Source organism: Zalophus californianus, chromosome 4 (genome assembly GCF_009762305.2).
Source record: "Zalophus californianus isolate mZalCal1 chromosome 4, mZalCal1.pri.v2, whole genome shotgun sequence".
Classification (NCBI taxonomy): domain Eukaryota; kingdom Metazoa; phylum Chordata; class Mammalia; order Carnivora; family Otariidae; genus Zalophus; species Zalophus californianus.
In genome coordinates, this window is record NC_045598.1 from 95,504,756 (window position 1) to 95,519,816 (window position 15,061).

General features: G+C 42.2%; 1 protein-coding gene across 3 annotated transcripts in view; it reads left to right on the plus strand.

Moving 5' to 3' along the window:
* The first annotated feature begins 557 nt into the window (after positions 1 to 557).
* Positions 558 to 15,061, plus strand: part of MAGI3 (membrane associated guanylate kinase, WW and PDZ domain containing 3) — a 237,322-nt gene continuing 222,818 nt past the window's right edge. For all 3 annotated transcript variants that reach the window (XM_027610097.2, XM_027610105.2, XM_027610111.2), the window contains exon 1: positions 558 to 1,421. In XM_027610097.2, the coding sequence (XP_027465898.1) occupies positions 1,106 to 1,421 (316 nt within the window). In that variant the 5' untranslated portion in view covers positions 558 to 1,105. The remainder of the gene's footprint in view (positions 1,422 to 15,061) is intronic.

Sequence of the window (15,061 nt, forward strand, 5' to 3'; positions counted from 1 at the left end):
GCAACCGATCGGTTGTGACAGGCCACCCTGGAGAGCCCGCCACCTCGGGCAGTAGACTCGGCTCGTCGTCTCCCCTCTAAAGTACACCCTCTCTTGGAAGCGCCGCGTGCAGGCTCCGGGGCTCCACCCCCTACTCCGTCCGGCTCTCCAGCCACGCCTCCACCTCGGAGTTCTCTTCGCTCTTCCGTGTCCGAGTTTTCGCTTGGCTCCAGCCGCCGTAAGGAGGGCCTCTCTCGGCCCTGCGATGTGTGGCCAGTTCCATTCCCCTGCCCCTCCCTTCGGCCTCCCTCACTCTTCAAACTTCTTTTTTCCACCCTCTTTAAACTTCACTCATCCTAGTTGCCCGCCTTCTCCACTCCCACCGACCAATAGGTGGTCCTCACTCTCGCTTAGGATCCGCCCCCTACCCGCTGGGGGCCAATCCCCGGCGAGGGAGACGAGTGCTGGGGCTCGTTCCCAAGCGCCTGGCCTGTGACGGCAGCGCGCCGGGCGCCGCGCGGCAGGAGGGGGCGGGGCTCTGGATGAGGGATGGGCGAGGGCGGGGGGAAGGGAAGAGGGAGGTGGAGGAGGTTGCGGCGGGTTTGAAAGCGGCAGTTTCCTGGCAGCTTGGGCAGGCGTTGGTCTCCGCGCTCCAGCTCCGCAGCGGCCACGATCGATCCTGCGACGGGTCTACGCGCGCTTCTGCGCGCCCCCGACGGATTTTTCCCGTTCCGGCTCTTCCCTGTTCACCTCCCCGCCCCCCTGTTTCTGTCTTTCCCGCCGCTCCGGCGCGGAGCCCGGGGGCCAGCCGGCGGCCGTGACCCCGCCCGAAACCCCTCTGGAGCTGCCCGGGGACAGTTCCCCTCCCTTTTCTTCAGCCTAGCCCGGGGTGGTCCTCGCGGAGCCCGTCAGCTCCGGGGAGCGCAGCCGGGAGGGGCGTCCGAGGGGCGTCTCGGGGCTTGGAGCAGCCCAGCCCTAGCAGGCTGCGGTCGGGGGTGGGGGCGCCGGAGCGTCGAGGCCCCCTCGCCGGGCTGCACGGGCCGCCGGGCCCCCAGGCTGAGAGGGGGCCGGAGCGGCGCCCCCGCCGCCCGCGCGGGGTCTCCCCCATGGTGCAGCGGGGTTCGGGATGTCGAAGACGCTGAAGAAGAAGAAGCACTGGCTCAGCAAGGTGCAGGAGTGCGCTGTGTCCTGGGCCGGGCCCCCGGGCGACTTGGGCGCCGAGATCCGGGGCGGCGCGGAGCGCGGCGAGTTCCCTTACCTGGGGCGGCTCCGGGAGGAGCCCGGCGGGGGCACCTGCTGCGTAGTCTCGGGCAAGGCGCCCAGCCCTGGGGATGTGCTGCTGGAGGTGAACGGGACGCCTGTCAGCGGGCTCACCAACCGGGACACTCTGGCTGTCATCCGCCACTTCCGAGAGCCCATCCGTCTCAAGACTGTGAAGCCAGGTACGCCAGCCCTGCCTTTCTGTTTCGGGGCTTGGAGGGGGAAGTCGGGGTGGGCGTCCTGGAAGCGGCGGCCACTCCTCATCGCTTATCGCCCTGGGTAATCTTAGACTTCCAGGGTGCGCCGGACTCCCTGGCGCGGGGGGAGGGGTGGCGGTGGTGATTCCCATTTTGCTGATAGGAAAACTGAGCTCTGGTTTGGCGGGGCTGCTCTGCAAGCTGTCATAGTATTGCAACCAGAAGCTGGGTTTCCTAGATTTGTAGCCCCGTCCTACCGAGAGTTTCTGACCAGAGAGAAAAAAAAACAAAAACAAACAAACAAAAAACCCAGCCTTTTCAGCTGCTCCCCTGTGTGGAAAAGGTCCTCACGATTCTTTGGAAGTCTTACGCATTTTCTAATAGGGAAAGAGGTTTTGTACTACTGAGGCACTTGGTGCCAAGGTTACCACCTAGTGTACTTAGAAGGGCTTAGCTGCTTCGGTGTTGCTTACACACTAGCAACACCTTAGAGCTGAGAGCCTAACTCCGTTCAGGTGGTTTCAGATGTCTGGGTACAGACGCTGTACAATATATGTGGCCGAGTAGTGTGTTCTTCCCGGGAGCTGTTAGTCTGAGCTTCGGAAGAAGACCTAGCTGTCTCTTCGGAGTAAAATCTTTTCTAAATCTCTGATTTTACACACATTTTGTAGAAGTGGTGGTGGGTAAAACGGACCTCCGTTGCCCTGGTGTCTTTTATGCAAGTCAGATCTACTGCAAAGCACGTTACATTTATGTTTCAGAGCATTGATCAGATTGCGTACAGTGAAATCTGATAGTATGCAATGGTTCTTATGTATTTGTTATCTACAGCATTGTTGGTCGGTTCAGCGTTGGTTAGAAGGTGGCTCTGTTTTCTGAGATGCTTGTAGGAGAGGGAATTATCACAACGTTATTAGAAATCAAACTAGTTTCGCTCAGTGTGCTCTGCTGAATATATAGTGCATCAAAATATAATGGGCTGTTTAATTGTGACTTGGGCTGGAGCAATCAGTCCAGACCTTCGCTGCAAAATGCTAGAAAATTCGGGAGAAAAATTTAACATGTTCTCTCCCTCACAGTGTTTTTTTCTTTCTCAGCAGCTCACTTTGAAAATTTCTCTTTCGTAGTCCTTGGGCTTAATGGGGACTGATGGTTTGTGGTGCAATATACATATGTGTGAGTATTGTGGGTGTATACACACGCACTCACATGTCTCTGCAAATCTGAAATTAAGATTTTCTTCATGTGGTCTGTTTCATCATATTCATTTTAAGCTTACAGTTTATGTAAGGTTTTCTTTTTTATTGCTAATTTAAAAAACTTTGGCAGACTTTAAACATCTTTTTCTGTATAGTTTTGCAAATTAAGAAATTCTTAACTCAAACTTTCAGAGCCATATGTGAAAGGTGGAGGAAAGGTTTTGGGGGCTGTAATTTAGTGAGTCAGGCACTGTCTGTAATATGCAAAAAAACCATATAATACACGGTTTACTAGTGTAGGTGCCATTTAGTTCAAATCCCCTGAGTCAGGGAATAATGAGAACATCTGCATCATTGTGTTTTGTTTTGATTAGTTGGGGGCATAAATGAGAATGTAACTGTTATTTTCAAAAATAGTTTAAGATTTAATAGGTTGAGGAAGTCAATATAGTCTCAAAGTATTGTAATTCTTTTAGAAGACTGGGAAGATCTTTAATATTAGTCTGATCTGCATGTTATATATTTCTCAACGTTTATAGCAAATTTAAGAAAATAATTCGAAGTTTAGAGTGTATTCAGTAATATAGATTAGCTGTGTTGAATAAACATCATATGCCCCAGAATGTAGTTGACATTTCTGTAGTAATAAAATTTTTCCCTCTTGACAAGTGCACGTACTTTCCTACTTTAAATGTTTAGCCAAAAAAGGGAATAATTTATATTAATGGGTTTAGCATATTTTCTGATCATTAATAATAAAAGTTCTGAATACTACACTTATTTTTTTTAAAGATATGCTCTGCTTCAGTAATTTCTAAAGGATACCACTATGTGTCCTCTAAGATTATTATTCTCGTTTCTAAGTAAGTTGTAATTTAAAAATCTTAATTTCTCAAAGAATAGTATTCTTAGTTTCTTAATAGCCTCATGTTAAGCATTCCATGAAATGGCTTTCTTAAATGGCTTTGCTTAAACAACATTTGTTATAAAATAGCAGGATTTTTGCAGGTTAAACCCAAGACTTCAAATATTAGAAATTAAGGAACTAGAAGAGGTTATTCCTAGAACTCTGGGTGTGATTAAAAACAGCATAAATATCATCTCTGGAGGAGCCAAGGATTCCATACTGTTAGGCTTAAATTTGAAAAGTATGAAAATACAAAGTAAGGAAATTTAAAAAGGAATTTGCTCTGCACGTTGCTTTTTTTTATTTTATCTAAACTTTGTGAGCGAAATGGATTTTCCATTTTAATAAGGAATTGCAAAGTGTACCTTTCACTGTCTCTTGTCTTGATTAGTAACTCTTTGTAAAACTATATTCATAACATTTAGAAACTAGTACAGTGCAAGAGTATATTTAACATTTCTGTAGGATGTAATATTAGTGTGGAATGATCTCGCATTCATTGTCTTCTGACAAAGTCCATGGCAAAAGGATGAGTATGGATCCTTCCTAGCTTTCTCCTTTTTTGTCTAGTGCATGCTAAGGGGAGCTCAGCCAAAGCCAGCATCAACACCTGGATGATTTAAGGAAGGTTCTCTCTGGCAGTGACTGTCTTCAGTTTTGATTTGAGCTTTAGTATTTTTTTTTCTTACTTGCAAATTCCATTAAAGATTATAACAACAACAACAACAATATCTCTTTAATATATGGTTCCTAATCCTGAGCTTTTCTTGAGAGAATTAGGGAATTTCTTACTGGAATCTTATTCTTACTTAGTATTCACATAGTACGTAGCAGTCAGTACATTCCTGCTTCAAGGACAGTCTTTAGTTCTACTTAGTCCTTGGCGCAACTGATCACCTGTTTCTTAAGTACAACCCTGCCTTTTTTCTTCCTTCCTTCCTTCCATTCTTTTTCTTTTTCTTTTTCTATTTGTTTTTCTTTTTCTTCTTTCTTTTCTTATCTGCAGAGAGAAAAGTTTTCAATTGAATTTGATCTTTGTAGTTTCACAGTAGTAAAGGAAGTTAAACTTTGGACCTCTGATGAAATTGTTTCACGATCTAGTCCTGTGACCTGGATTAGTTTCTTTGATTTTATTTCGGAGCATATTTTTAAGCAATTTCTTTTCTGGTTAATGATAGAAGTAGTTAATTTTGTTCTAAAATTCTCTGGACTATGAATGTACAGACTTTTATGGAATATTCACGTCTTCATATACTTAAACACGTATATCAGTGGTTGCAAATTATGTGGATTGTATTCCAGAGATTAAGTATTGATACATTAAGAACATGAAACCATTGGCTACTGCGTTATTATGCACAGTGCTTTCAACTACCTTAAGTCTGCTATTGTATCTAAAGATGAAAATCATGAGGAACAATGTTATTGTTTAAACAAAAACTAATTTGAAATAGATCTTGTTTAATGCCAGTTAATCATTGGTCAAAGTTTGCCACTGACTCTTTGAGACATCTGACTTCTAGAAGAATTTTGTTAAAATGAGCACATTCCTAGAAATCCATTCCCCATTGGTGAAGAAACATTACTAGAAGCTTTTAAGTAAGGGTGTTTATGTTATGCCAATAATGAATAACTTTACCCCTTTCTTTTAACTTTTGGGTCTTTTTGTCTTTTTGATTTAATGGGTAATTTGGAACTTGTGCGTTTTGTTTAAGTGGTTGTCATATTTGAAGAAGGGAAGGGTGAGAGAAATTAGAGTTTAATTGATAGCCTCCTAGGTTTCCAATACAAAAAATTTCTTTTTTAACAATAGAAACCTAGAGATGGGGTGAGGCAGCCTCTTTGTTAGGGAAAACCCGTTAAATTTTGATAAACCTTAAATTGGAAACTTTCCTGTCCTCTTAAAATTTGGTAGCAATTTTTTGGGTCTAAAATTGGTCTCAAGTAACTCAAGTAACTTCAGGTTCTGGACTCTATTCATTGAAACCTTCAGTTCATGTGAATAATGGGTTTATGTCATAGAGGCAGAAGAAACACTTAATAATTGGCCCTTTTCAGTTTTCAGATCATTTTTATTTTATTCAGCTGAATGCTGAAACTGATTTTCATGGAACATAACTGTGTTCCTGGGGAATATAAATTGTCTTTCCTCTGAGATCCTGGGATGTACTTTATAAAACCTCTCATAAGAGACAAATTTCAGTGTGTGTGTGTGTGTGTGTGTGTGTGTGTGTGTGTGTGTGTATGTTTCTTGGTCTCTAATTTATGTAAAATGATGGTAAAACAAATCTACATTTGCTCCAGTATCTGACTTGTGAAGTCAGTGCATAATCTTCTCAGGTGAATAGTTTCATATAATATCTTTACTATATAACCTCTAAGTGCTTTATAAATTTTGTGAGCACTTAGGAGTTTGGGGAGTGTCTTTTAGGAGAATTTCATTTTTATGAACCACTTCAGTATTAGGTACCAATTCCAAACTCTGCCAATTCCTAAGTCAGTTTTTGGTTGTTTGTGATTTGACAGAGGATAAATGTTTTGGTATTGAAGACTAGAACTGTGACCCTTTTAATTAATTAAGCACTTTTGTTTCCCCTCTGAATTTTTGAGGAATAATTTCCTTCCAGTACTACATTTTGGCAGAGAGAATGAATGCCTTTTATTTAAAACTGCTCCTAAGGGTAAGATTTTCAGTGGCTCAGAGGCTAGTGTTATGAGAGATGTGTTTGTCGGGAAGACTCTTGCTCTTCTCCTTGAAAGAATATTATTTAGAATGTTTCCCCCAAAAGGTGGCTTATTTTACTTTATAAAGAGAAAACAAAAAGTTTGATTACTGGCACACATTCATTCCCTCAACAACCATTTGGTGGTGTAGCCATGTGAGCTAGCACTGGCAATATAAAAACAGATATAAAAATGAATCAGAAATGATCTCTCTGTCTTCGGGAAACTCACCCTTTAATGGGAGCTTAAGGTTTCATTGGCAAAGAATACCTGTAGTAGGAGTTTTATGTTTTTCACTCTTCTAGTACTTAAAACTCTAGACAAGTTTGAGTATGAATTTTGGTGGAAGCTAGACTAACTGGTTGCCAAGCACAAATGTTCTAAAAAAGGGGTGTGGGACTGCTTCTTAGGATTTGGGTTTCCAAGTCATTACAAAAAGAGGGAAATCAAATATAAACACAATTATCTTTTGAATAGCCCTTAAATTGCCCTCAAAATGCGTTGTATCTGTGTTTTATTCACAATGTATTTTATAAATTCTGTTTGTATTGTACCATTTCTAGGACGAGTTCTTTTTGCCTGTTTACCCCCCCACGTTGGAACCAATTGCTCTGTTTTGGTTGAACACCAGATGAAATAGTTTGCTTGCATTAAAGAGAGGTTTTTTTGTTTTTGTTTTTTAATAAAACCCATCTTTTAATTTTAGGAAATTATCCTCATCTGGGTGTGCATAGTGAATTTGTAGAAGTTAAATGTGCCCATGAGGTGAAGGAAAGCTTTCATTCCTTTTTGTGTCTTGTTAGGGTCCTTGCCTCGTGCCCTGATTTTCTGCCTTGGCTAGCTGAGGAGAGAACTGTGAAGAGTTTTGAACTTAGCCTGGCTTTGAGAGATGGATAGGTTTTGGTTGAGAGAAATTAGTATCCTCTCAGTAGTATGTAAGAAAGGAGGAGGAAAAACATGGGGCAAGAGTGTTCAATATAGGGGCGCCTGGGTGGCTCAGTTGTTAAGTGTCTGCCTTCGGCTCAGGTCATGGTCCCAGGGTCTGGGATCGAGCCCCGCATCGGGCTCCCTGCTCCACAGGAAGCCTGCTTCTCCCTCTTCCGCTCCCCCTGCTTGTGTTCCCTCTCTCGCTGTGTCTCTCTCTGTCAAATAAATAAATAAATAATCTTAAAAAAAAAAAAAGAAGAAGAGTGGTCAATACAGATAGGTCTTCAGTATACTTCATCTCAATTGTGTATGTGTATAAAACCTTGTTTTGTATAAATGCACAAAATCCGCATTATAGAATAATTGGAAAATGGAGAATCATTAATTGTTTAAATATGTAGGTAGTTCTAATATGAATTGTCTTATATAAAGTTTTTTTTTAATTGGGACTTGAAATGCTTTTTCTTCTAGAAATAATGCTAGTAAAGCGCCTAATGCCATTTCTACCTTCAGCCTTATTCAACTCACAATGTAATCAGTATTTTTATTTAACCCAAAATGTAGCTGAAATATTACTAGTAGTACTGTGCTTTATGGTAATAGGCTTTCTTGTGTTGCCTTGGAAGCCTAGCCAATTTTATAGGAAAATGCAATTTGCTAGTCTAGTAAAAAGAGAACTGGAAAATAGATTTCCACCTTAACTCCCCCTTCTCTTTTGTTAGAGTCGCAGTTGACTAGCTTCCGAGAAAAGGGTAGCACCATTATATTTTCATCCCCATCCCCCGACCCCCAGCCTTAGCAATGTGTCCTGATGCAGCTACTCTGCAGTGTTTCCCAGGAGCTGTTTTGCCTGCCCCCCCCCCCCAATTTCAGTCATCCCCTCATGGCCAGGGGAGCATGAATTACATTTTGAGGACCATAATTTGACTTGTAATAGCTGAGAAAGGACAGACGGTGCTCGTAAATTGTAAGGTACCTTGTTTTAGTAATACTTATGCTGGAGATATTGTTTTAGAGATTCAGAAATACAGAGGGTTAAACTTTTTGCTATAATGTATTTGGAGTTTAGGGGTTTAAAAAATATTACGGAATGCATATTGGAAGGACATTTTTCTTCAAATTTATTAGAATTAGCATCTATTCTATTTGGAGGCTGTCCTTGTCTTGGGTATGCATTATGAACAGTAACTGATCTATTTAATTAAAACTCTCCAGTATCTTAGGTTCTTTGCTATTTTTTTTTGAGATAATTTTAAACACATAATTATTTTTCTTGCTTCCAGGAAGTTTGTGAGCAGGTACCCTGTTTCTCGTTGTTCTGATTGGGAATTATATGTGACTATGAAAAATATTTTTGTTTTCCTTTTGAGGAATTTATTTATTTTAGAGAGAGAGAGAGTGTGTGAGCAAGGGGAGGGGCAGAGGGAGAGGGAGAGAGAGAAAATCTCAAGCAGACTTATTGCTGAGTGCTGAGCCTGACACGGAGCTCAATCTCATGAGCTGAGATCGTGACCTGAGCCAAAATCAAGTTGGACACTTAACCAACAGAGCCACCCAGGCGCCCCCCCCCCCCCGTGGGGTTATTTATATCCACATGATGACATTTAACAGTTTTATGGAATGAAAATACTCTGAAAGGGAAAAAGGAAGTATTTATTAATAAATGCTTTATTTCTGACCTTCAAATAGAATTAAGTGAAATTGGCTTTTTTCCCTTTAATAAAATAACTAAAAAAAATCCCTTTTAATGGAGTAGCCCTAGAGATCTCTTACTCTTTGGATGTGGTTATCTAGTTTACAACAGGTATCTGGTGATAATGTAGGTCAGATCTCATCAGGAAGGGAAAAAAAATCCTAATTCACATGTCAGTTTCTGTGTTTGTAAGGATTCTGTAGCAAGTGATAGGAACTACTGAGGTTAATCTAGGCTAGGAAGTTTATTGGCTTACATACATGAAAACCCACCCCTAGGGCTATAACAGCTAAATTCATGCTCTCAAGTGATGGTTATTGGGACTATCACTTGGCTCTTTTCCTCTGAGTTGACTTCTTTTTCAGCTCAGCTCTCAGTGTAGCAAGAAAGGTAGCTCTGAACCCCCAAGTCATACGGAGTCCTTAAAGCCTCTCATCTTTGTTCTGGAATCCAATAACGAAATTTCATGCGGGGACTTTGTGCCCATCTCTTGGACCAGTTGTAAAGAGAGGGCAATGGGGTATCATGATTGGCCAGGCCTGAGTGACATGTCTACTCTTGCAGTTGGGTATAGAAAGCACAGTGTGATTAATAACTGTCCTAGAACCCCAGGAGATAAGGGATGGGTAGTTCCTCAAAAGATGAGATGCTGGGGAGACAACACTACAGGAAATGGCCTCTTTTAAAACATTTAATCTCTCCTGCTTTGAAGCCAACAGCAGTACACAGTTGTCATAAAGCTATCATTTTTTAAAAACCAGATATTGACTATAGACCAAAACTGAGGCACTGATTTTACTTAGTTTACTTAAGTAATATAATTTTTGAAGTTTTTAATCTAAAGGCTGCTTTTATCCAAATGCTTTTTTCCTGGGGCGCCTGGGTGGCTCAGTTGGTTAAGCATCCGACTCTTGATTTCTCTTCAGGTTATGATATCAGGGTCGTGGGATTGAGCCCTGCATCAGGCTCTTTACTCAGCGGGGAGTCTGCTTGAGATTCTCTGTCTCCTTCTCCCTCTGCTTCTCCCCTCTCCCTGCACATGTGTGTTTGCGTGTGTTCCCTCTCTCAAATAAATAAATCTTAAAAAAAGATATCAACATCTCAATTTTTTAATGTGTGCAATTAAAAAGTACTGCTTGTAGTTTTCCAGTATTCTTTAACATCAACATTTTCTAAGTCAGTGCTGCTTGTTCTTAGGTGGATAGGATACTTTGGAGGATCATTTAATTATCTTTGGCTTTGAGAAACTGATTATTGATCTAGTTAATGCAATTTTTTGAATTTAATATTCTTGGACCATTTTGAAGATGAAATTCTAAAATAATTGCTTTCCAGGATGTTTTGCTGTTTATTTATTTATTAATTAATTTAAAATAGGTTTCATGCCCATCGTGGAGCCCGATGTGGGGCTTGAACTCTCCACCCTGAGATCAAGACCTGAGCTAAAATCAAGAATCTGAGGCTCAACTCAGCCACCCAGGTGCCTGCAGGATGTTTTGCTTTTAAGACAATGGTCTTTTTAAATATAAATTGAGGCTGCATTTTTATTGCATTATTTCTAAGCGTTCTCTAATAATACCTTTTAACCATGATCTCATAGAAGTCAAACATAAAGAAACGGCTTCACTGACTCTTTGAAACACTGTTTAAGTGTGTAATGTGGTGTCTTTTTAATCACCTAAAAAGTTATTTGGCAGACACTAGGATAAAATCTGACCACCTCTGTTTTTTCCTTCCTCCACTGGAGGAAGGTACTTGGAGTAGAGGTGGAGGGTTGAGAAGGATGGGTACTCTGAATATCTTTTCACACTGTTTTTATATTCTTGATTACCAGATGAGTATCTTCAACTTCAGTACCATGAAAACAAGTTTAATATCAACCTTCAGTTTATGTATGACATGCATGGTAGGAGTTTTGCAGTTTGGCTCAGTGTTGTCTGGTAGTTTGTATCTTTAGTGAATGTTAAATATTGTTAAATTATTCGTAAATATGCTATTGTACATCAAAGCCAACATTCACGGAATTGGGTGTGATTCATCAAAAATCATAGCATGACTGTATTTTTAGATTAGTGTATGTCTGTCTTGGGATGTCTTTAAACCATATTTGGAAAATCACTGCTTCTATTGCAGAAGCCTATATTATTAGCGTTCTCCAGTATTAATTCCATACATTGATTAATTAAGCCACGAAAACTGTTAAAATAATACCATTTCCTTATTTCTGCTCACAGAACTGTATCTTATCCCACTTCTGTAGCTTTGGGCAAAAGGACATTTGTTAAAATATTATTAATTTTAGCTAAGGATACTTTTCACGAGTTTCAGTTTTTTTAGTTAGAATGTCCAGACTACTTAATTTAATTTCCTTAGATTTAGAATTGCCAACTAGAGCTATCTCATAGTGAAATGCTGGTGAATGAAATGACACATCAGCCTTCCTTTGGCGGTGACTCTTAAGTTGGCAGCCTTGCTCTGAGTGTAATAGGAATATTCTGACTTGGGGACTTGTCTCGATAATACTAGCTGCCATTTACTGAGTAAGAATCATATGTCTGTACATTATACACCCATCTCATTTGGTTTATAAGGATGTATATGTTGGCATACATGTGTTCCTGTAAAGAAATTTATATGTTGTCATTCTCCGTGAGTCAGGCATCATCCTCTCCCTTTTATGCATGAGAAAACCAAGGTCCAGAACCCCAAAGGTCACAGACTCACCTGGAGGACTGTGAACTGAAGCAGCTTTGAGTCTTCCTTCTTCGCTTTTCAGATAGAACATTATTTCTTTGTGTCTGAAAATCTGCCTTCCTTTTTCTCTATTAAAAGGAAAAACCCCCACAATTCTGAACTGTTTGAGTGGGTGTTAAAATGCAGTAAAACATTGGGCAAGTACTTAAAATAAAAGCTTCCTTGCTTGGCTCTGTTTCTAAACAAAGTTTGCAGCAGTGTGGCTTAATCTGTGTAGCTGAATTGCCCGATGGAGGACTTACCAATTACCCATCAAACAGAAAGTTAGCATTAATTCTTGCCACCTTTGGTAAGATAATGTTTCCAGCTGTTCTCTGTAAAGGCCTGGATACTCTGAGGGTAGATATACTTGGGAAAATTGTATACTTGATACTGCAAATAAGATCTTGTTCTCATATTTCCTGTCCACTCACTCTATAATTGACTCATCAGGAAGGTGTTTGTTAGCACGCTTATCTTGAGACAGGTGGCCTAAAAATGTTCCGATGAATGTAAGAATGAATAAATTTTGGAACTAGGAATTTTTTTTCTAAGTCTGAAGCCTCTGTTCAAAGTATACTTTGCTTTTAAATAAAATGTAGCCAAGCTAGGTGGAAGAATAACCCATTGTGTTCAAGTAGATCTCTCTTCTTCCGGGCCTCAAGTACTACATGGTAAGGTGGCGTCATTGAAGAGGCTGTTAAAGCAGATTGTGGAGTATTGGCACCTCTTGTTCTTTAAGTGTTTGTGCTATTATGTTTTCTGTTTGGGCTTAAAGTCAGTCATTCAACTGGAAGGAACCACAGCAATCCAACTAATACCCTTAGTCTGCAGATAAATGATTTGAGGCTTAGCAAGGGCAGGTAACTCTGCTCAGAGTCCTAGCACAAAGCTGGCAGAGTGTGGACTGGAACTCTGGTTGCTTTTATTGTTTTGGTTTCTGGCACAAGGCTTTCTGAAGGAAATTGTAGTGCAGTTGGTGAAAAAGAGAAGTAACCCGTTAAACATATTCCATCTCTTTATGAAATCTGTGTTGCTTTGCAATGAAGTATCACAGGCTAGACTCGGTCTGTTAGGCCGTCAGCGTGCATGTGCGTTGCTAGAGACAGTAGTAGTAATGCAGGGGTTGGAACCCAGAAAAGAATTTTGATCATTACATGCCACAGGTTTCCAGGACATTTGTAGCCTTACATAACATCATAGCTTATGGTTAAGATCTAAATAGTCAGAAAACTGTTAGCTGGTGTAACAGCTGTACATCTAAGTATTGGTTCTTGTTAGGTGTTTTAGCTTTGAAAAATTATTTCTCCCATCTGAAAGATTCTTCGCAATGCTTTCAGTAGAATCCTTCTGAATGGGTGCTCTGTATGGCAGACATACGCTGTTGCTCTTTTTGCCCTTCTCGGTGGGGCCATAGCGCAAGTCTGAATTCGAGCCAGCTCTACTTTTATTTTTTCCCCTTGGCCTAACTAGGGGATGCAATGGGTGTAGAGGAGTTTTAAAGCTAGGGACTGCTCAGGGATGCGGTAGATGAACCATCAAGGGCACTTTTGGCTCTGGGTCCTTGAGCTTGTGTGGCTGTAATGATGGTGAACATGACCAAGAAGGGGGGCTGTGCTCCTGTTGGGTACGGGACAAGTAGATGTCTCGGGCCTCGGAGAGTTGGCCACAGTAAAGAAGTTACTCACCGGGGTGAGGCAACATTGAAGAAGGGTGGTTTAGGTGGCAGTTCTGGGGAGACTCTTTTCATGAGGTATGACTAATGGGAATAGCAACGTCTTGCTTGGGCCCTTTGTGTATGTCTCAGCAGCCTGAGCGTAGACCTGGAAAGATCTGTCTACAGTCAATCTACCAGACTCTTGTAGTATCAGTGGGGCTTAAGTGCAGGAAACAGAAAGGGGTGTAATACAGGGAATTAGCTGCTTAGGGACTCTTGGAGAGGGCTGGCGAGCTGGGCTCTAGGCCAGGACTCTGAGAATGACTTCTAGGACACCTTGGAACAAAAGGCCATGGGAGCTGCCCCCTCTGCCACTGTCAGGAAAGTGGCAATCAGGAGGCTGTCACTGCAGTGAAGGCAGGAAAATATCACGGCCCTTGTGACGACGGGGACCGTAGCAGCCCCTGCTGTGGCCCTCAGAGCTGCTTGAAGTCTGGGAGGTAGTGTCTGGCCGTGCTGTGACAAGCTTCTTGATGCCTCTGAGCTACTGACCAGCTACTGCCACTGCAGCTTCTGCCACTGTCCCTCGACAGCCCCAAAGCTGGAGAGTGAATTCTGACTGGCCTGTGGCCTCCTTTGCTGGCTAAAGACCGCTAAAAGCCCCAGGCTGATGGAGCTCCGCTTCACTTCTGCCTTCCATGTTTTGTGTCCTACATCTTACATGGTGGAACTGAATTTTCATCCCAAATACTAGCTGTAAAGGAACCTGGGAAATACAGTTTTTAGTTTTCCAGCCTCTGCATTTCATGCTGAGTGCCTGCTGACCCTTTCCCACATGCTCTTCTTCTTCTTCTTTTTTTTAAGGATTTTATTTATTTGACTCAGAGAGCATGAGAGAGGGAGCACAAGCAGGGGGAGCAGCAGAGGGAGAGGGAGAAGCAGGCTTCCCACTGAGCAAGGGAGCCTGATGAGGGGCTTGATTCCAGGACCCTGAGATCATGACCTGAGCCGAAGGCAGACGCTTAACGACTGAGCCACCCAGGTGCCCCCACATGCTCATCTAATTAAAGATAGTATTTAAACATAATTTAATCCTTTCCCTGATAACTTACTGTCATTTCTGTGCACTTGTCTTTTTGAAATGGCCTGTGGTAGGAATGATCACAGGACTGATGGATTTTTAACATCTCTATCTTGGTACTAGCTTACGTCTGTCCTACCTCCTGTCCCTGCTGCTGAGACATCTGTGTTTTCTATCACTTCATCTCAACCTTCCCTACAAGCTGCCGGCATCCAGGGCAGGGGGAGCACCTCTGCTGAAACAACCAATTTGTAAGCTGGTCAGCAACCTGTGATTTCTGTGACTTAGAAAGATGAATGGGGCCAGTGAGAATCTTTCCTGGGGATTTGAACTAAGACAAAAAGGAAAGCATTTCCACTTAGGGGTAGGGACTTCAGCTGAGAGGTTTTGCAGTGATGCACTGGAGTTGGCTGGACTCTTTCTTGAGCCTGATGGTTAAATGTTCAGGAATTGAGTGAGTTAGTTGTCCAACACAGCCATTTGAAAACATTAAGTTGCATAAAATTACAATTAAGCAAATTATGTTAAAAACAAAAGTACTTGGGGCGCCTGGGTGGCTCAGTCGTTAAGCGTCTGCCTTCAGCTCAGGTCATGATGCCAGGGTCCTGGCATCGAGCCCCGCATCGGGCTCCCTGCTCAGCTGGAAGCCTGCTTCTCCCTCTCCCACTCCCCCTGCTTGTGTTCCCTCTCTCGCTGTGTCTCTC